We start from the raw sequence: 20709 nt of genomic DNA on the forward strand, positions 1-20709 counted from the left end.
CCTGGAAATATTCATTTTTAGGAGGGGGTTCACGAGACAACATTTTAGCGAAAGGGGTTCACAGGTTGTTAAAGTTTGGGAACCACTGCATTAAAGTATAATATAGGTGCTGGAAAAAAAAAATCTATTTGTGAAAAGTATTAATTTTTTTCCAAAAAGTATCTTGTAAACTTTGTATGTGCTTTTTAAAGTTTTTTTTAAATGTCAGTTTTTAAAGCTGGTATAAAATCTATAGTAACAATAAATTAACTTTTTAAATAATCTAAGTTATTGTAAGAATTTGTATTTGCACACAACTGCAATCTCTAACTGTTAAGTGGTACTAAAGAGAAGTCACAGGTGACATCCTGAGAGGAGAATTGAAGTGTCATATATACTCGTTTATTAGCCCATTTGTTCATAAGCTGACCCCCAAAATGGATAGGTAAAAATAGCAAAAACTGTATGACCCTTTCATAAGCTGACCCTATATTCAGGGGTTGGAAAACTTTGGCTCCCGGCCCATCAGGGTAAGTCGCTGGCAGGTTGGGACGTTTTGTTTACCCAGAGCGTTCACAGGCTCAGAGCCTGTGAACGCTTCAGGTAAACAAAACAACAATGTATTAGACATTCAATTCAATGATTCCATAGAGTTTAAAATCATCAAATTTTGGTGTAGACCCTTTTATAAGCCAACCCCCGCTCTTTGATGTGTTACTTTTTTACCAAAAATATTCGGCTTATGAACGAGTATATACAGTAATTCATTTTCTGTGTTCATTTATTTGTCCGACAGCTAATATTTATAAGTGCCTGTCGCTTATTTACATTTGGTAGTTGACAGGGTGAGCATGCAAACAAATATGTCTCTCACTGGATGACATCTGAGTCCTGAAACTTACTTGATAGTAGTTTATTTTTAGATATGTTAAGTTTAAGAAACTTTCTAGACCTTCATAGGTTCAATTCTGCAAATGAGACTACTTGCATTAAGTAGCACGTCTAGGTATCTGACCCCAAGTGATCACAAACATGGAAAAGCTTCCCTGTATCTGAACATAAGAACACCCATACTGGGTCAGACCAAAGGTCCATCTAGCCCAGTATCCTGTCTTCCGACAGTGGCCAATGCCAGGTTCCCCAGATGGAATGAATAGGACAGGTCATCATCAAGTGATCCATCCCGCCACCCATTCCCAGCTTCTGGTAAACAGAGGCTAGGCACTCCACCCTACCCATCCTGGCTAATAGCCATTGATGGACCTATCTTCCATGAATTTATCTAGTTCTTTTTTGAACCCTGTTCTAGTCTTGGTCTTCACAACATCCCCTGGCAAGGAGTTCCACAGGTTGACTGTGTGTTGTGTGAAAAAATACTTCCTTGTTTGTTTTAAACCTGCTGCCTATTAATTTCATTTGGTGACCCCTAGTTCTTGTGTTCACTTCCTTATTTACTTTCTCCACACCAGTCATGATTTTATAGACCTCTATCATATCTCCCCTTAGTCATCTCTTTTCCAAGCTGAAAAGTCCCTATCTTATTAATCTCTCCTCATACAGCAGCCATTCCATACCCTTAATCATTTTTGTTGCCTTTTTCTGAATCTTTTCCAATTCCAATATAGCTTTTTTGAGATGGGGCGACCACAACTGCATGCAGTATTCAAGTTGTGGGGATACTACCATGGATTTATGTAGAGGCATTATGATATTTTCCTGTCTTATTATCTATCCTTTTCTTAATGACTCCCAACATTCTGTTCACTTTTTTGACTGCCACTGCACATTGAGTGGATGTTTTTAGAGAACTATCCACAAGGACTCCAAGATCTTTCTTGAGTGGTAAGTTAATTAGACCCCATCTGCAATTCTAATACACGTTAAGTGCTGCTTGCAATCTTACCCTGCAGACTACAAGACTAAAACAGGCCAAAACACAGCTGTAAAACAAAACTGGTCTAAAGTGTAAAACATAAGAAGGTGAGGGTGAAATCTGAATTCCACCTCAGCCTGAAGCACAGCTCAGCTGCCAACCCTGGAAATGGGTCTTCTGAGTAACCACCAACTGCAATGCCATCTCTCTCCACTGCACCTCTTTAGGAGATTCATCCCCTCCCATTGTTTCCAACCTACAAAAAGCCAGTGTTATTTCACTCTTTATTTTACTACAGTAACAGAAATCAGAACTTTAAGATCTAGAAGCCAGGATAACTGAAAACACTACGCAGATTAAAGGAAAAAAACACAACTCTCAAACTAATCCTGCTGTAATCTTTATGTATCACAATTAGCATCAAACACAATAGGAAGGCCAGCGTCACGTATACGGGAGTTCAGTGTAAAAGGATCCCAGGCAGCGCAACAATGGGCACGGTACAAACAACTATATAAAACGGACTAGCGGGGTGGTAGGCTTAGGGCACTCCCCATCTCCTGGGGCAAGTTAGAGCAATAGCGGGAAGAGCAGAAACCCATATTCCCTCTCTATACGGCGGCCATTCCACCCGATGGGAACTAAGATAACGGAATAATTCGAATCTTTGAAAGAAAACAAACAAACCCCTTGAATAAAAAAATCCGCCCCGTGCCCGGGGTGAACCCGCCTCGGCCCCAAATCCTCCTTCTCCCGGATTAACCCTCCTGGCCCTCAAAACGCCCCCTCCCCCTTCGCCATTGTTGGGGTTAACCCGCCTCTGCCCCAACTCCTCCCCGGTTAACCCTCCATGCCCCAAATCCCCCCCTTAGCCCTCCCCATACCCTCAAAACGCCGCCCCCCATCCCCGGGGTTAACCCGCCTCGGCCCCAAATGCTGCCCCGCATGTTACCCCATCTACCCACCGAAACAAAGCCCCCAGCCCCAGCGCCCGCCTGAACAAACTCCGCCCGAGTTAGCTCCACCCCTTTACCTCACCCAACATGGCGGACGAACCTACCTTAGCCGCCACCGCCGCTCCTCCGACTCTAGTCCTGATGGCCCGATTTCATTGGCCACCGTATGGCAAGACGAGAAGTCAGTCGCAGCCAATGAAAGGCGAGGACGGCGCACGAACCGCGGGACCCATCCGGGAGCCGTTCCCGATGGCCATTGGCTCACTTTGCTCCGCCCCGTTGCGCGCTTGTCGGCTACTCTGCGCATGCGCAGACAGCTGGTTGTGTCCAATCCGCTCATGGCTTTCGACCAACACCGGGTTCAAACCCCGCCTCCTGCCCGGCGGGCTGTGGTTGGTGGCTGTGGCCCCAACTGAGGAGCCTACGCCGGGCGGGCACGTGCGCCCAGCGGAACCGAGGGGTCGAACGCCGGGATGGAGAAGTGCCGTTAGCTCGGGGTGAGCCAGGCCACGCCCACAGAAGGTGTCTCCCTGCTGCCCTGGGAGGTTTCTCCCGCCGGGGCGTCCCGAGCTCGCTATTGCAGGCGCGCGCATCAGCACGGCCTCGCCCGCAAAGGTACCGTGCCCAGCGGTGGGGATGCTGCATTCGCTCCGCTGCCAGGCCCCTGCCCAGCCTGTGTGGTTTGGTAACCGATGCGTGTCAATGGTCCCCGCTCACGGAAAGGCGAGTGCAGGGGGGTGTTCGCCGCTGCGGGGTCTCGTTAATAAGGCAGCGGGGTCTGGCCTGCCCCGGGAAACAGGGACTGCTGATGTCGGGCTGCTGTTGGAAGGACCCTGTTAGTGGCAGGGAAGTTCCTGTCTCCCCAGTTAACAGCTGCTGTGCTTTCCTAATGTAACTTCTTGTCAACCCCCCCCCTTCCCCCCCACGGGAAAATGCACTTGAGGGGAGGGATCAGATCTAGCTGTAATTCCTGAAGTTCTCTTCTCCTTTTTTCTTTGCCTAGGTTGCAAATAGTTAAAAACCTCTCTCTGTCAGATCTTTCAGAGCAGTTCTTATTAAAGAACCTTTCCCCAGAAGTTTACAGATGAATGTTAACCAACCACTCCAACATGCCAGTGTTCCTATTTAGGTCCTGAACCTGCAATCAATAGTACAGATGCCTAAGTGACAAGTATCAGAAGGGTAGCCGTGTTAGTCTGAATCTGTAAAAAGCAACAGAGGGTCCTGTGGCACCTTTAAGACTAACAGAAGTATTGGGAGCATAAGCTTTCATGGGTAAGAACCTCACTTCTTCTTGCATCTGAAGAAGTGAGGTTCTTACCCACGAAAGCTTATGTTCCCAATACTTCTGTTAGTCTTAAAGGTGCCACAGGACCCTCTGTTGCTCTTTATGCCTAAGTGAGACTTCTCACATGCATACAATCCAGTCAATGTGCATACAGTTAAGCATGTATACTATTGGTTGCAGGATTGCGTCCTCAGATGTTGCTGGATATTCTGGTTTGATGGCAAGAATGCATCCACAAATGTGCACCTTGAAAAATTTACACAATGAAATAAAAACGTACACAATCAACTTTAAAAAAAAATCAGATTTCTGTGTGTTGCATCTACTGTTATTATAAGTAACTCCCATATCACTAAAGCTAAGAGATTTAGAGGAAATAAACCAGCTTCACTGTTTTCCCTGTATAGTCGGACTCTTTCCAGCAAGGGAATGAAGAACATTCTTTTTAAAAAATGTGACTGGTAGGGGGAAATATGTAGGACTCCAGGACAGATGTAGTTCCTGAAGCTACTGTAAATACTTTTTTAGATGCAGACTAGATTTTTAAATTGAGTACAAAAAATGTCATCAATTATATGTGAGATTATTACATAATCTCATCAAGGTTCTATTCTGGGGAATTTGGCTGTACAATGCAGAGAGGGGGTTGTTGCTCTTCTGTCATCACTCTCTTTCCTTGGTTGCTGGTACAAAAGGAAGAAGATCTTTGATAATATCACTTTTAAGTAAATTGTAAAACTGTTCAATTTTAGCAGCATTTTACTCATAGACCAGAAATATGAAAGTAATATCTGTGGTGGAAAGTAATGCCTGATCTTGAAAACAATCACTGTAAATTACTTCAAACCTTCTTTTTCTTTAATTTACAGAGGAATGGAATTTTCTTGGCCCAAAGGAGAATGAAAAGTAGTTTTATGAGACCAAAAGAAGTACTAAGGATTTTGGAGAGATCTCATTGTAACAATAAAGAGTTGCTGGCAACTGAAGATTCGTTTCATCTTTCTTAAATCTTGGTTGTTGTTGGAAATTGAATTGTGCCCTTAATTCAGAATGGAATCTGGCACTTCCCCCAAGAACAACGTAATAAATTGGGGAATTCAGTTCTAGGACAGCAAGTTCATAATGTTCTATTCTAGCCTCAATTTAGTGCAATTAATGTTCTAATTGTTTTTTGAAGCATAACATACATGCATTCAACTACTTCAAAGAATGGAAGAAGAAAAAAGTAAGTTTATTAAAAATAAAGCATTTTTTATAATCATTAGGCAGATCTTTTGAGGGAGTTTTTTGTAACTAATCTGGGTAGGATTGGCCTGCCTTCATTTGAAAACAGGACCCCAACCTTACTAAGTTAGAGTGATTAAAGCTGCTAACATGACACAGTTTGACTAAAGCCACCGAGTGTGTGCTGACTTTTTTTTTAAAAAAGAATGTATATATCATAGTGGACTGGAAGCAATTTACTTTTCTCTGGCACTTCTGGTTCTATATTTGTAGTACACACCTTGTATTCTTTAGATTATTCAGCACTCTCTTGTGTCCACAATAGCACTTGCCAGAAATACTATATCCTTCCTATGGAGAAAGAGTGCCATCTTATGTGTGCCTATAATCTGTTACTCAAGAAGACCAACTTTAATTTGCTGTGCATCTCTTGGAGTCAAAATTCAGGGTTTTTTCCGAAGCCTATAAGTCTGCCACTGTTTCTGGAGAAGTTTACTTTCAATGCAATTGGTGTTTGGCAACTTTAACAGAAAAAAGAGAATCATACACTAAAAGGAAGCAGAAAATGGACATGCCTCGCTGAATACTACAGAAAGTATTGCTGGTCTGGCAACACTTGGTCACTTTTGGGCTGGTAGGAGATGATTCTTGTATAAAAATGAGTACAACCTCACAGACTCCATTTCAACTTGCTGCTTTTAGTGGCAGCTTACCAAGGTCACATCCTAACATGTGTAGCCATAACAGTGGGATGGTTTTCTTTTTCCCCTGTAAGTATGTTCTCAGGCAGTGCTCTCTCAAATGTCTACTGTAGGTAAAGCTAGCTGAATGAAAGCTGTTTGGAGAAACTTGGTAAGAAGCAAGAGGCTGCCAGCATATAATCTCTCTCTGATCTTTTTATCTAGCTGTTTATACTGTGCCTGTCACATCTGAATGTCTGGATGTGGAGACCCTTAGCAATGTCAGTGGCGAGAGAGGTGAAGGTGATGTCATCTATTTCTTTTCATTATGGGGGGCAGAGGGGACATGGTGATAAATGAGTAGTGCTTGTGGAAATTATGGTGGGAATGACAACCTGAAGGCTGAAATAATGTCTACCACAGGATAAATATAGCAGGCAGCTGCAGTGCAAGTTCCCTATCCTTAGCTGGAGAAAGACCACCTTGAAAGCTAAGAGAGTGATTACATCTCCATGGCCATTCAGTCCTGGGCCTCTCTGCTGGGACTGCCAAGAAAGGTGCCAAATGTGAGGTGACATTAGTAATGTGGACACCTGTCCACTGAGAATTGGATTGAGAATGTGAACTTGTTTCACATAGGGGCATCAAGCAGCCATGATTCTTTCTAAATAATTATACTAAACTTATTGTCCTGGGATGTTAACACAATAGGTAAAATATGTGAAGTTCTTTGAAGAGAAAAAGCACTAACTGTAATATCAGTAATTTTTATTCACTGTTGACCCTGGGTTGGATTTGAACTGCAAACCCAGAGATGAAAGGCTCTGTGTACCATTGCCAATCCTTTGAGGTATCTAGTTCATCATTAGTATCCAGCCATAACAATTGTTGAAACAGCTGAAAAGAGATACATCACAGAAGCAACAGTACAGGTTGTAATCTTGCTGTGGTGAAACCTGCTATTGAATTTACTAATACTTAACATAATTTTTTTTTAAATAACCTTTTTTCCACTCTTTTTTTAAAACAAAAATCCCTCAAGGAATAAAAGCACTTCTAGTAGTGCAGGGATGTCTCTTAGAATTTGTTGGTTGTTGGAGCTCTGACGTGGGATTCTGCCTGACCAGTTTGTGTGTTTTCAGGGGTGGACATTGGTCTTCCTTGTGTTAGCTATCTCTGTGAATACAAGAGTTAGGGAGAAGGTATTAGCAGATGGCAAGTGCCCTCCCCATCCAATCAGCTTAATGGAAAAAGCACTCTCCAAATCTTGCCTCTTAATATTAAAGGTGAGCCCATTGCTGCCACCCATACGGTTGCTGATCTTGCACTCATAAGAGAGCTTTGTGTTCCCCTTCCCCGTCCAGAAACCAGCTTCCTTTACATTACTCAACAGTTGCCATCTTTGGTAAACAGAAACCATCCTGCCTAAGGAAACTATACCAGCTGTGGAAATATTTAGTCATGTCCTTGCAAATACCCAATCATGTTATCCTCTGACTTCTTAGCTAAAAGATAATCTGCAAAGCCATTTGATGTCTGAGGATATTTACCCATCCAAATTAGCAGTCTGAGACAAGAACATAGAGATTCCTCTCTAAATATGATAAAGTTATTTACAAATTAGTTAAGTGATAAAATAGATCTAGTTCTTCCTGGATTGTTTCATAGGCAAAGAAGGAGCATCTTAATACCAATAATACATTTCCTTATCCTGACTGATTTTGTGACACATAGAAGCAATACACATCACTAGGTTACACTTTCATTTTCAGTTTATATTCAGGGCCAGATTTTTAAAAGTATTTAGGTGGCTAAAAATGTAAAGAGGGGTTTGGTGGGATTTTTAAAAGTGTCCAGGAGCCTTTGAAAATCTCACTGTGTCCCTATCTGCATGTTTAAAAAGCATTTAGGTGCCTAAAATCTGGGCACTAGAAACTGTATGCTCTTGTTGTAAACAGAAATGTGCATTTCAGGTGATGCACAGATGTTTTGGAGGCAAATGGAAGATGAAAGAGTGGACTTCATATTTGAGCGAGTGCAAAACGTATTGCTGTCTCTGAAACAAAAGATCAAGGATGGAACTGCAACAAATGAAGGTTTGAAACCCTTATAATAGTTATGCATGACTAGAATCAAATCTTGGGCCACCTTACCTGAAGCTGTTTGTTAACTTGCCAGACCTTAGCTGTAAGTTTTTATATATATATATAGTGCCCAAAGATGGTGGTATTATTACTTATTATTCATATTATCATAGCACCCAGGAGCCCCAGTCTATGGACCAGGACCCCATTGTGCTAGATGCTGTACAAACATGGAACAAAAAAAGATAGACCCTGGCCTAGAGAACTTGCAGTCTATGGGTACATCTGCACTAGCGACTGTACACGTCAGTGCATGTCCATAAGCCCCCTACTGTCCACACCTAAACTCCAGAAGCACATGTCTGAAGGTGAGTAGAGGGCGTGTAAGCTGACATGCCCGAGGAGTATGAGCAAGTACCTATATGGCCCCATACCCATGCCTGTTTGCAGTATTGATGGGCATAAAGGGGCATGTATCAGGTCTCGAGTTTCACTAGTCCTCCATCCCCATTCCCACAATGCACTGAACTTGTTTCTTCCTCACCCTCCTTACTGAATCTATAAAGGTCTCTATGTCGTCTGTCTGTCCTCCCACCCCGTCCCCCATTTTCACGAGTAGTAGCAAGCTGCACTGACTACATCAAAACAACTTTCCCCGCACTCTTTAGCTCAATATAGGTGAATGTGAATCCTGCTCCAAGAGCAGCCGCCTGACCCACCAGCCACATTCACGTGCCGATCAATGTGTGCTTGGAGTACAATGTCCTCTACTATTTGCCTGGAGTGGCAGGAACAAATATCTGTACCAAGAAATTTCATGGAGGCTGGAGTTCAGGGGACTCTGTCCTCATAATTGGAACACATCAAGCACTTGAGGCTCCTGGACAGAAAAGCAAAAGACTCCAACAATCGCTCTAGGAAGGCTCGTCGTACATGCCCCTTCTATGATGGTCAGAACAGGGTGCTGTTGAAGGCTCCCAGTACAAAGCCTGAAGTGGCTCATGCTCACTTCCTCAAGTCCCCCAGCCTCAATGTCCGACAGGAGGCCAATGCGGGCCAGGGTGAGGAGGCAGCAGGGACTGTAGAGGATGCCTGGAAGCCCCAGAGGACAAGGAGTATGTGATTCTCCACCACTACCTAGAGGAGCTGGTTAAGGAAAGCCTCTCCCTTGATGAAACTGAGGAGGACCCCAAGCTGTGGCAGGAACCAGAACTGAAGGTTGGTAAGTTATAGTGGACCCCCATACACACCCTCCTCGCCAATATCCCCTCTTGCTCTGGTGCTGTACTCCTGATTTTAAAATTCAGGGCATTTGCAGTACTTGTGCAATGACGTTTCCTCCCTGGATAATATGCCATGCATTGCTGTGTCTCTGAATTTGAACTGCAGTGCTGTTCAAACACCCTGTCCTCTTACCAGATTCCTTCAACTCCGCTGACCTCCATCCAGCCCCTGCTCTGCTCCACCCAGGGCCGGCTCCAGGCACCAGCTTGTCAAGCAGGTGCTTGGGGCGGCAGCTCCAGAGAGGGGCGGCACGTCCAGGTATTCGGCAATTCGGCGGAGGGTCCCTAACTCCACCTGGGAGCGAAGGGCCTCCCGCCGAATTGCCGCCGCAGATCGTGATCGCGGCTTTTTTTTTATTTTTTATTTTTTGGCTTCTTGGGGCGGCCAAAACCCTGGAGCCGACCCTGGCTCCACCTCAAAATGCGCCCCCCCCCGAAAGACACTGCTATAAGTCAATGCTTTTATTGATTTCCAATCAACAATTATGCATTTAGCTAAAGCAGTGACTTACAAACAGATTATTAACAAAAAATCATTGTGCATTTCTCAGCCAGCAGTCTGGCAGCAGTGGTCCCAGAGACACCTGGTGCAGGGAAAAGGAAGGGGCAAGTTAGAAAGCTCCCGGTGGGGGATGGGACAGTTGTAGAAAACTTAGTTGTTTGTCTAAAGTTAGTGACAGCTGTCTTTCGTCGCTTAGAAGATTATACACTCCCTCTCCCCCCCCATCTTACCATCCCCTTACAAATGGGAATGGCACAGAACGGGGATGGTGTGGGTGATGTTGAGGGACAGCGGGGTTAGGTCTGGGCTAGGGAAGGGAACATAACACAGTTATAGAATGCTTTGGTTATTTGGGGAAAAGTTACTCTCAGGAGTCCTCTTTCCCATGGAAGATTACAACATTTTTACTACTCACGTTCCTGGTGTCTGACCTCTTCCTGCTTTGAGCCGTGGTGCACAAGCCAGGGGAAATGGGGGAAAGAAGAATCAAGTCTGGTTTGGGATAAAAACGGTGCGGTGTTCCTTTGCAGTGGAGAGCAAAGGAAACACAGGGTTACCTGAAACCACAGGGAAACAAAGTTGCAGCGTGGCTCTTTTTTTCCTCCATGTCCATTTCATCATTGTCAGTGACTTCAACATTGGCAGTCATGCCTAGTGGTTAGAGCAGGAGTTTGTAGTCAGAAATCAGAGCCAAGGGTCAGAGCTGAAGTCAGGAATCGGAGCTGAGAGTCAGGACCAGGTTTCCTGGGGTGAGCTAAGGCTGCATCGAAGGCTGAAGCAGGGCTGGATCAAGGCAGGAGCAGGCTGGGAACAGGTATGCACAGGAGCTGTTGCAACTGTGGGTGAATACTTTGAGCAGCCATTGAGCTGCTGCTTCTGGGCTTAAGAGCCAGTCTGCTGACTCTTCCCACCAGTCAGGTCTTACAGCCAATCAGGTAGCCCACTACAGGCCCGCTGGGCTTATTAGGTTATCCAGAGACTGGCTCTCCTGCAGGTCCTGCTTCCTGACAGTATCCCCTGACCCCCACCCCCAGAGTGCCTGCTTGGGGCCTGGTTTCTTGGGGAGCTTCTGATGGAACTCTTGCAATAGGTCTGGAGTGTGGATGTTCTCTACCAGTTCCCAGTATGGCTCCTCCAGACAGTGGCATTCCTAGTCCACCGGGTACTGGAGTCTTTCCCTAACGCGCCAAGAGTTGAGGATTTTATGAATCAAGCACTCCTCCTGTCCACAGACTATTATGCATGGCGCTGGCATGTTGGAACAGTTTGGGTATGGGTCATCAGTGCAGGGCTGTAAAAGTGAGATACGAAAGACGGGATTGATCTCCAGGACTTGGGATGCTGTAACCTGAAAGCCACTGGCTTTACCTGTTCTATAATCTTGAAGGGGCCCAGCTATTGGTAGTTTAGTTTGGTGGATGGGCAGCTCAATTTAAGGTTCTGGGCAGAGAGCCACATGTGGGCGCCTGTGGCCAGATTGGGGGGCAGCCTGGTAGTCTTGGTGTGCATGATGTTTATAGACTTCCTTGGAGGGACTGCAAGTATTCCTTGAAATCCTGGTGCACCTGGTGTAGGTGGGAAGTTAAATCTGCAGCGGCTGGTACTGGGGAGCTCACAGGTCAGTCTGCGTGGAAGTGAGAGTGAAAGCCATAGTTTGCAAAGTGGGCTACTTTGGATTGAGATATGGACTGCATTGTTATATGCAGAGTCGGCACAGCATAGCAGGGAAAGCCAGACATCTTGGTGGCAACTCAAAAGCAGCAAAGATATTGCTCCAGGATTTGATTGACTCTTTGCCCATTAGTCTGCGAGTGATAGGCGGAGAATGTGATGGGCTCGATGCCAAAGAGTCTGAGAAATTCCCACCAGAATCAGGAAATTAACTGGGGACCCCAGCCTAATACAATGCCCTTCAGTACCCCATGATAGCGGAAGCCATCTCCCAGGAAGAGCTGATGAAGCATCCCATCTTTGTTAGGAGGTTGACGACAACCAGGATTGCTGAGTGTCCCTAAGAGCATGACAGTTCTATGATGAAGTCCATTGATATATAGTAGACCATCGCTGTAGAGGTAAGGGAAGAGGCTGGAGGAGACCTAGGGGGCTTGATTGTGGGGTTTTGGTATGGGCACAGAGATAGGAGGACTTTAGATAGTCCTTGATGTAATCTTGTAGGCCTGGCCACCAGAAGCTCCTCAAGACCAGATTCCAGATCTTGAACTGGCCAAAATTCACCCTCCCTCAGGGAATCATGGCATAGTTTCAATAACTGAAGCCTAGGTTGTTCCGCCGGAACACGGATACAACTCTTGCGACAAAGCAGGCTATTCTGTAGTCTGATCCCTGAGTTGCGTCGCATATCCACGTTGTTCAGAGCCTGGCGGATCTGGATTATGAACAGGTCATCAAGGAGAAGGGAGTGGATGGAAGACATTGGACTGTTGTTGATTGTCCCATTAATGAAGTTGGACACCTTGAGCATGGTGGCAGAGGGCTCTTCACAACGTTTGAGATATTCATCTTTATGGGATAGGGCAACAGCCTTCCCTTTTCTCTTCCCTGGGCGGTAGGTCACAGCAAAGTTGAAGTGAGTGAAAAAGAGGGACCAGTGGATTTGGTGTTGGTTAAGGTGTCTAACAGTCCATAGATACTCCAGGTTTTTGTGGTCCATGGGAATCAGGCTCCTTCTAGAGGTGGTGCCACTCCTTGAAAGCTCCCTTAATAGCCAGTAGCTCCGTGTCCCAAAGATGGTAATCTTCCCCCAACAGAATTAGTTTCTGAGAGTAAAAGGCACAGGGATAGAGTAGATTGTGGGGGCCTGTATGTTGAGTTAATACTGCAACTATGGTGTCGGCCTCAATCCTAAATGATTTAGTGAGATCTGGGTGAATCATGATTGGTATTGAGGTGAATGCCTTCTTCTGTCGATCAAAAGCCTACTGAGCCTCCGTGGACCAGGTGAACGAGGCTGATACTTGTAGGAGGACTCTTAAAGGTGCAGTCAGGCTAGAGAATCCTTTAATAGATGGTCTGTCAAAATTGGCGAACCCCAGGGATCACTGGATCCTGCATATATCCTTGGGCACAGCCCGGTCAGATATTGCTGCCCCGTCTGTGGGTCCATGGTGAGATGATATATCCCAAGAATTCCACTGTGTCCTTATCAAACTCACATTTCTCAAGCTTTATATAGAGGTGTTTTTTGCAGAATCTCTCCAAGACAGTATGTGCATGATGATTGTGGAGGTCCTGACTTTCAGAGAAAATGAGGATGTCATTCAAGTAATTGACAATACATTGGTCCAGCAATCTGTAAAGATGTCATGTATGAAATGGTGGAAGGTCACAGGGGCTTTGCATACCCAAATGGTATGACAAAATATTCCAAGTAGCCATCCCTGATACAGAAGGCGCTCTTCCATTTGTCTCCTTCCAGGATCCTCACCAAGTTCTAAGTTCCACAGAGGTCCAACTTTGTGAAGACCCCTTGGTGAAGCAGAGTCTTTTGAGCAGCTTGTTAATAAGTGGTAAAGGGATACTGGTTTCAGACTGTAATCTTGTTCAGAGCTCAGCAGTGCACACAAGGCTGGAGGGAGCCATCTTTCTTTGCCACACAGAAGCCCCGGGGATGTGGAGATACAAATGAGGAAAACCTGCAGAAGAGGTTCCAGATTGGCCCAGAGTGCCTGTAGTTTGGGTTCGTAGTGCACGTAAATGCACCTGAAGGGATACTCTGCTCCCAGCTGGAGGTTGATGGGGCAGTCGTGACTCCAAGGGAGGGGTAAGATGTCCGATTTCTTTTTGTCAAACATGTTGGCAAAGTGTGGATATTTAGCAGGAATCCATGGAGTCATTTGGGACGTGGTGGGGGTTGGTGGGGTTGCTTTTGAATCCTCGCTTTGCATCTCTGAATTCCTTGGACGACCAAGTGTGCCACAAAGGGTTGCTGGTCCCAGATTGTCTCTCGTGAAACAAGTTTGTTGGCAAGATGGAAAATCAAAGCGTACTGTGCCTGACTGCCAGTGGACGCGAAGGTCATGGGTGATGGGACAGGGGATGTCAAGGACAGCTGATGAATGTGGTGCACAAATCTGTCCAAACCGGAGAATTTCTTGGTGGTCTCAAAGGGTAGTTACCTCTAAGGGAGCTGTCTGGTGGGTGATTAGTTTGTGGACTCCGCTAACTCAGGTCTTTGTACTGGGTGAGGATACTGTGTGGTCAGGTGAACTCCAGGTCTGTGAAATTGCCTGAGGCACCCAAGTCCACCAGTGCCTCTTGGTTGATACCAGGCATCTCAGGGTGCTGGAGCGGGAGTTGGATTGGCCATCACCAGGGTACTGGCGTATGAAAGTTGATGTAGGTTGCTGGGAGATGGGAAGGGCACATACTCAGCCTGGGGCCTCCTGTCAAGGTTGGGGTTTGGTGTTTCTCAACCAAAGTGTAGATTGGACCCTGATGCAAAGTGTGCAGTATTGGCCTGAGGCCTGGCATCAATTCTGTAGCCAGGCCTCATTGACTTGCATGGATTCGGGCAGTGGAGCGAGGACTAGTGGTGGGAGGGGGACGGGGCAGGACTGGTGGGAGCCAGGAGGACTACCTTTTTTCTTGGTGGTGTTCAGTCAGGCAGTTGTTGATCTTGATGCATAGGTTGACTAAGGCATCCAGGCCAGAGGGGGAGTCTACATAAGCCAGTTCATCCTTTAGGCCAAGCTGGAAATGATAACACGACATTAATATTGTCATTTAGGCTGAGAGGTAATAGCACTGGGTGGCCTTTTTCCACTTGAGGTCTACTACCCAGTTCTAGAATTCTGCTGTGTATATATAGCAACTGGCCAGCACCCCTCATATAGCACTTGAAGCACGGTTTTGGCCATATGCTTGGAATTTGGGTCAGCGAAGATCACTGCCATAACTTGAATGAAGTCCTTAAATTGTCCCAGAAGCAAGCTTGATTTTTTTCCAGCAGTAGAGACGCCCAAGGCAGGGCCTCCCCAGTTACCAGGCTAACAATCAGTCCCACTCAGGCTTGGTCAGTGGGGTACAACTGTGAGAGTAGCAGAAGTAGGAGCTTGGGCTTGTTGAGGGATGGGGCGGGGTGGAGCTGACAGTGGTGCAGTTTGGGCTTGCAGGACTGCATTCTGCACCTGGTGGGTGACAGCTTTGGCCTGCAAGGTCTGTAGGGCTCCTGCTGTGTGTTGGCGAGAGATTGGCCTTTGTAGAATCCATGCTCACCTTATCAACTCTAGTTCCCTTAGTGTTGGTGCTGGGGCTGCTGAAACTGTCAATGGCTGGGATGTGGGTGGTCATGGCTAGTGGTGACAGGAGTCAGGCCTAATGGTTAGAGCAGGAGTTGATGGTCAGGGACTTGAGCTCAGGGTCCGAGCTGGAGCCAGAAGCTGAAGGTCAGAGGTCAGGATCAGAGCTGAGGGTCAGGACCTGGTTATCTGGAGTGAGGCATGGCTGGGTCCAAGGCAGGGTCAGGGCTGAAAACAAGTAGGCCTAGGAACTATCACAGCTGTGGGCAAATGCTTTTGGCAGCTGCCAAACTGCTGCTGCTTAAGAGCCAGTCTGCTGATTTTTTCCAACCAATCAGGCCATGTAGCCAGTCAGGCAGCCTAGTTACAGGCCAGCTGTGTTCATTAGGTTGCCTGGAGACTGGCTCTGCTGCAGGCCCTGGTTCCTGACAGACACAGGGCAGGATTATCTGGTAAGGCTGAGGTAGGTGGGGGATGTTTGTGGTTTGCCTCTCTGCACAGAAATCCTGTACGCTAGCTGAGACTAGCGTCAATTCCCAGATGAATTGCTTCCCAGTCCTGCGTATTTCAGCAAATTTCTGATGCAGCTCCAGCTGGGTCTTGAGGTTCAATGGCAGTGCAAATCTGCTTGGTCCACCTTCATAGCTGACCAACTCCCTCCATTATGTGGGGGGGCGGGGGGAATCAGTAGCAGAAAGATCTCTACGGCACTGGTTGCCCGATCTCCTCCAGAGGACTGGAAAGCCACTTCTGTTTTCAATTTTGGTACCTTGAAAACTGCTGTGTACTTTAAAGGATGGCTAACATCTGGAGAAGAAATTGCAAACTGATAACATAACCCCTGGAAGGAACTGCCCCCTCCTCATCCCTCCAGCCCCATGAGCCACTGTGAACATTTTGTATATAAAACATTAGTACATTTTTCTTAGCATTGTTAGCCTCTCTTCCTTCCTCATGGGCTGCAAAAGTCATCTGACAATCCTGGATAGTCTAACAGTTGCATTTCTGAAACCCTGAAAAGTATCAAAATTGTAGCCTTTTACAGCAAAGTTGTGTTATGGGGTGGGATTTCTTGGCTTCTTCCAAAAGAAGAAACAATTTATAATGCTGCCCTTTTCTTCTACTTGGCAGGACCTTTGGCTCCCAAGAGGTAAGCCATTCCACCAGGAGTGTAGGAGCAGTAACCCAGAGATGGTAGAGGCAGACAGAGAAGGACCGGGGAAAGAGCTACTCCTAGAGATGGACAGGAGGAACCAGGAACAGTTTGAATTCCTCAGAGCACAGGAGAATTGGGCTCTTCAGCAGGAAGAGACATTGATGAGCCAGTTCCTACAACTGGAGGCACTTCATAGGGAATGGGAGCATTCCCTAATGGAGAGGCTCTTTGAACTGGTGGCCAAATGAGTTCGGGATTGCCCGCTGCTGGAGCCACTGAACCTCCAGCTATCGCCACCACCTCTTCCTCTGGTTGCAGATGGAGGATCCTCTTTTAAGGACCCCCCTGAGTGATTGGGTAGAGAGCCTGCAGGACTCCTGGAACCTCACCCTCACTCAAAACCCTTTTTAGGGAGACCTCTTGTTCTCCTGGACGGTGAGGCTATGGGAGTCCTAGAGCCCTACCAAGTGCCCACTCCAAAGCCCATGCAGGAGACCTCTCCTGTTTTCCCCAAGAGAGATTTTTCTCATCATTTCCCCCTTGGTGGGAGGAGAGCAAGGAGAAGGGTGCAGAGATTGCAACGTTTAGTCAGTGCTCACAAATTCATTCCTTTAATGTTTTAAAGATTGTTAGCTGACCTTTCTTTTTTAAAATATTTTAATTACACGTTCCACATAGTACTTTTTAATAACTGTTATCGTTTCCTTGGCTTGCCTGTGGCCCCTCTCTCTTAAATATAATCAACAGAAGATGTTTTCAGGTTTGGGATTAGGCCCCACACAGCACATGAAATTGAATGACGTATTACTCTCTGTTGCCATGATATTGCAAATACTTTTCGGTCTGTCCCAAACCACACGACCTACCCAGGTTCAGAAATATCCCAAGTCCCAAGGATGCTCAGGAGGGATGGGGAAAGTGCAGTGAGTGTTATGTGCTTACAGAAAGCACTAGTGGTTTACAACACAGTAGAACTCTAGATAAACAACGTATGGCTTACTTCACATGCAGAAATCAAAATTCCAGTAACAATACAGCAATGACAGCATCTGCCACTACCCTGTCCGTAAATGGCCCCTCCCTTCTCCCCCAAAACCTTGACCAGTTGCCGTCATTAGCACCACTAACAGCAAACAATTAAAAGAAGAGAATGGCTGCATACTCCACTCCTCCTCCCCCCATGCCTTGCAAATATTGATAGGGTCATTAGCAGAGATTGACTGCTCCGGATAACAGAAATTTGTAAACAAGTGTGACTAGTGAAGACAAACATTTTACAATGACTGCATTACAACTTGGCCATAGCACAGCACAGACCCAACCCTAAGATGAGGTGGAGGTGCCCTGTTATAATTATTATTAATGTGCGCAGTGTCACAGTAATGAGCGGCTAAAATGGGGTTCTCACAACAAATATTTTGGTGGCCTCAGAGTGTGGCCACCAACTCTTGCTGGTGGCTGCTCTGACAATTTTTCCTAAAATACTTATTTAACTTTAGGAAAAACAAATAAATATGCACATATCCATATCCAAATCATTGTAATTTATTTATAAAGGTTTTTTTTTTTTTTTTGCAAACTCAATAATAAAAATAATGTGCAGTTGTCTGTGTTCTTTACTGAACCTACACAGAATAAAAACACAAATAAGGTGCTTTGCATGTTCTTGTCTTTTGTTGTTTGTTTCCTTTGCTTTTAGGTTGCCTTTTTTTAGACTTGCTAGCTGGTAAGTCTGCTGCTGTGAAAAGTAATATTTGTACATTTGTTAATATCACTTTTCACAGAAGCAGACATTCTAGTTAGCTAGGAGGCAGTGAAAAGTGATATTAACAAACATACAAATATCACTTTTCACAGCAAATTTACTCAGCCCCTGCAAGCTAGGGGACAAATTAAGCCCTGGATGGGGAGGTGGGTAGGGAGACAGCAAGAGCCAGGGGTGGTGAGCCCAGGGCTAGCACCCGCTGCAGCGTGGCTGGGGCTGGAGCCCGAAGCCCCATGGCCGGAGCCTGCTGCTCACCACCCCAGCCAGAAGCTGGAGCCCCACCGCCCTCGGGAATGTGGGGAACTCACACCGGCTGCCTGCTCCTTGGGCGTTTGTGGCTTCAGAGGAAGGCAGGGCCCAACCACTGCTGGTGGCCCCATGGGAGGGGTTGCTGCTCTCCCCCATCACCACCCAGGAGGCTGTGGCCGCAAGAAAAGCCCCTAGTGGCTGTGTTTGAGAAACGGATGACAGGCACTAGGGGGAAAAAACTCACAAAGTTATGTAGCCCTACAAGTATGTACCAGTGTTACCTCACATGCTTGTCCCACAGCTGCATAGGGTATGAGGGTGTCCTTTCAAAGAAACAGATGTCATCCTCTGCCTCCCCGTGTGATCCCACCACACTGTGCCAGTTCTTCATCTTCCCCCGTGCAAGATGTGTGCAAATATGGCATCCCCTGATTTCCTTTGACTGCTGGGAACCAGGGCCAGTGTGCTCATGCATGGGATCCAGCTGCCTGTGCAGAGCTTGTAAACCAGACTTGTCCTGTGCCCACTCGGGACGGAAGCAATCCCCTTCACCCTCACAAAAGCTATACAGTGGGTGGCACGCAACGGCATTTGCCACATTGACATCCAGATGGGTGCGTAGGCTATACCTGTAGGATTTGAGTCTACCAAATACATGCCCTTCTTCCTGTGTTCCCCAAGTTTGTGTTCATGAATCTGTCTCTGAGGTTCACAAAGCTTTGCAGAATGAGTTAATTGTAACCTTTTTGCTTCACATACTCACCCCTTGTGTTGGGCAAAATATTGGGATATGGGTGTCATTGATGGCCCCTGCACAGTTTGGAAACTCCATCCTTGGAAATCTTGTTGTTTTTTCTGGAACTTTTCTTATGGCACCCACCCATGGGTAGCTCACAGTGTTACTTGCCTCAGACCTGCATAACCACAACCCCAAAGTGATTTGCAATGGACCTATGGCTATCTGGTGTTGCCAGCTTCCACAGGGTAATAGCCACCCTCTTCTACACCAGAATGGCTTCGCTGAATCAAGTGTTCTGGCATTGGAGGTTTGGTGCACGCTCCTCAGATGGCTCCATGAAGGTCTGTTTCCTCGTTGGGAAGTTCTGAAGCCACTGCTGGCCATCTCTGTTTTCCGAAACGATGTGATCCCACCACACTTTGCCGGTTCTTCTTCACCAGAAGCGACAGTCCACCCAAGGGCATACGGTGGCAATACTGGCATTTACCATATCTGTATCATGTGAGCTGAATGAATTGTCATTGACCCTCTGGGTCAGTCACCTTCAACATGTCAAAGTTCTGCTCAAATTCCATTGAGCATTTCACCGATCACCTACTCCACTGCATAAATGTTTGTCTCGCAATGAGCAGGAGCAGAACCAGATCACCATTCCTTTGCTCCAAGTCTTCCACCCAACTCATCAGGAATAACAATGAGGAGCGACGTGATCAGGAACTGCCATTGGCAACTGTGTGGGAGATAGTATCAACAACACACAGCAAACTGGTTCCTAGAGCATTTCCCTGTCTGCACAGAACCCTGGGACGCCATCCCTGAATTGGTAGCACTAATGTCGCCTAACAGCAGCAGCAGTGTGGACATGGGTGTATACGTTTACACTGCGTTTCACCCATGTCCAACACAGCATAATGTGGACATTTCGGCATAGTGTGGGGAGCATGTACACGATCCAGTACTTGAGTCTGCATGTAAAAGCATCCCCATTAGGTGGGGAGCCCCAGGCCTGAACAAGTAAATGCGAAGGGAGGCATGATCAGCAAAAAATTCCTTGCTGCCTCCAAAGGGTGCTTAGTTTGATTAATATGCGTTTTGACAAGCTCGCTTGAAAACCTGTTTTTCTGCTTTTATTAATGTAATTTGCCAACAACTAATCCTCAGCATGGCTTTTTATGTATCCGGAGCTGAGATGTTCATGCATGAGAAATAACTCTGGAGCCTTGTGTATTCATTTCTCTTTAGCATGTTTTGCACTAGAAGCTGAATTCCCCAGTTAATTGAATGGGTTCACATTGTAATTATGATCTCCTGAGAGTCTTTGTTAACTTTGGAGACTACATTTTAACTTTAGATTTCACTAGGAAAAACTTTATAATGGAAGAACTTGGGGAGTCCATTACAAGATCGCTTTGATGGCTTTAAGAGGTGAAACTAATTTCAATGCAAATCTTCAGAGATTCCTTAGGCCTGGTCTACACACAGTGTTTGTATGGGTTTAACTAGGGTTACCATACGTCCGGATTTTCCCGGACATGTCCGGCTTTTTGGGCTCCAAATCCCCGTCCGGGGGGAAATCCCAAAAAGCCAGACATGTCCGGGAAAATCGGACATGCGGTCGGCGGCTCGGGGGGCCTGGCCGGCGGTGCCGGGCCGGGGGCTCGGCCGGCGGTGCT

At 46.3% G+C, this 20709-nt stretch overlaps 2 protein-coding genes across 2 annotated transcripts in view; one reads left to right on the plus strand and one right to left on the minus strand.

The window, feature by feature from the left end:
- Positions 1–3075, minus strand: part of CAB39L (calcium binding protein 39 like) — a 104342-nt gene extending 101267 nt beyond the window's left edge. Inside the window, exon 1 of the mRNA XM_034758510.1 lies at positions 2913–3075. The gene's annotated coding sequence lies outside the window, so the exon portion shown is untranslated. The remainder of the gene's footprint in view (positions 1–2912) is intronic.
- Positions 3076–3102: 27 nt separating this feature from the next.
- The window catches only part of LOC117881025 (histone-lysine N-methyltransferase SETDB2-like), a 98077-nt gene continuing 80470 nt past the window's right edge, over positions 3103–20709 (plus strand). Inside the window, exons 1-5 of the mRNA XM_034777830.1 lie at positions 3103–3423; positions 4966–5321; positions 6226–6303; positions 7974–8096; positions 9148–9306. Coding sequence (XP_034633721.1) covers positions 5306–5321; positions 6226–6303; positions 7974–8096; positions 9148–9306 — 376 coding nt within the window. The 5' untranslated portion in view covers positions 3103–3423; positions 4966–5305. The remainder of the gene's footprint in view (positions 3424–4965; positions 5322–6225; positions 6304–7973; positions 8097–9147; positions 9307–20709) is intronic.

This window comes from Trachemys scripta, chromosome 1 (assembly GCF_013100865.1).
Source record: "Trachemys scripta elegans isolate TJP31775 chromosome 1, CAS_Tse_1.0, whole genome shotgun sequence".
Taxonomy (NCBI): Eukaryota; Metazoa; Chordata; order Testudines; family Emydidae; genus Trachemys; species Trachemys scripta.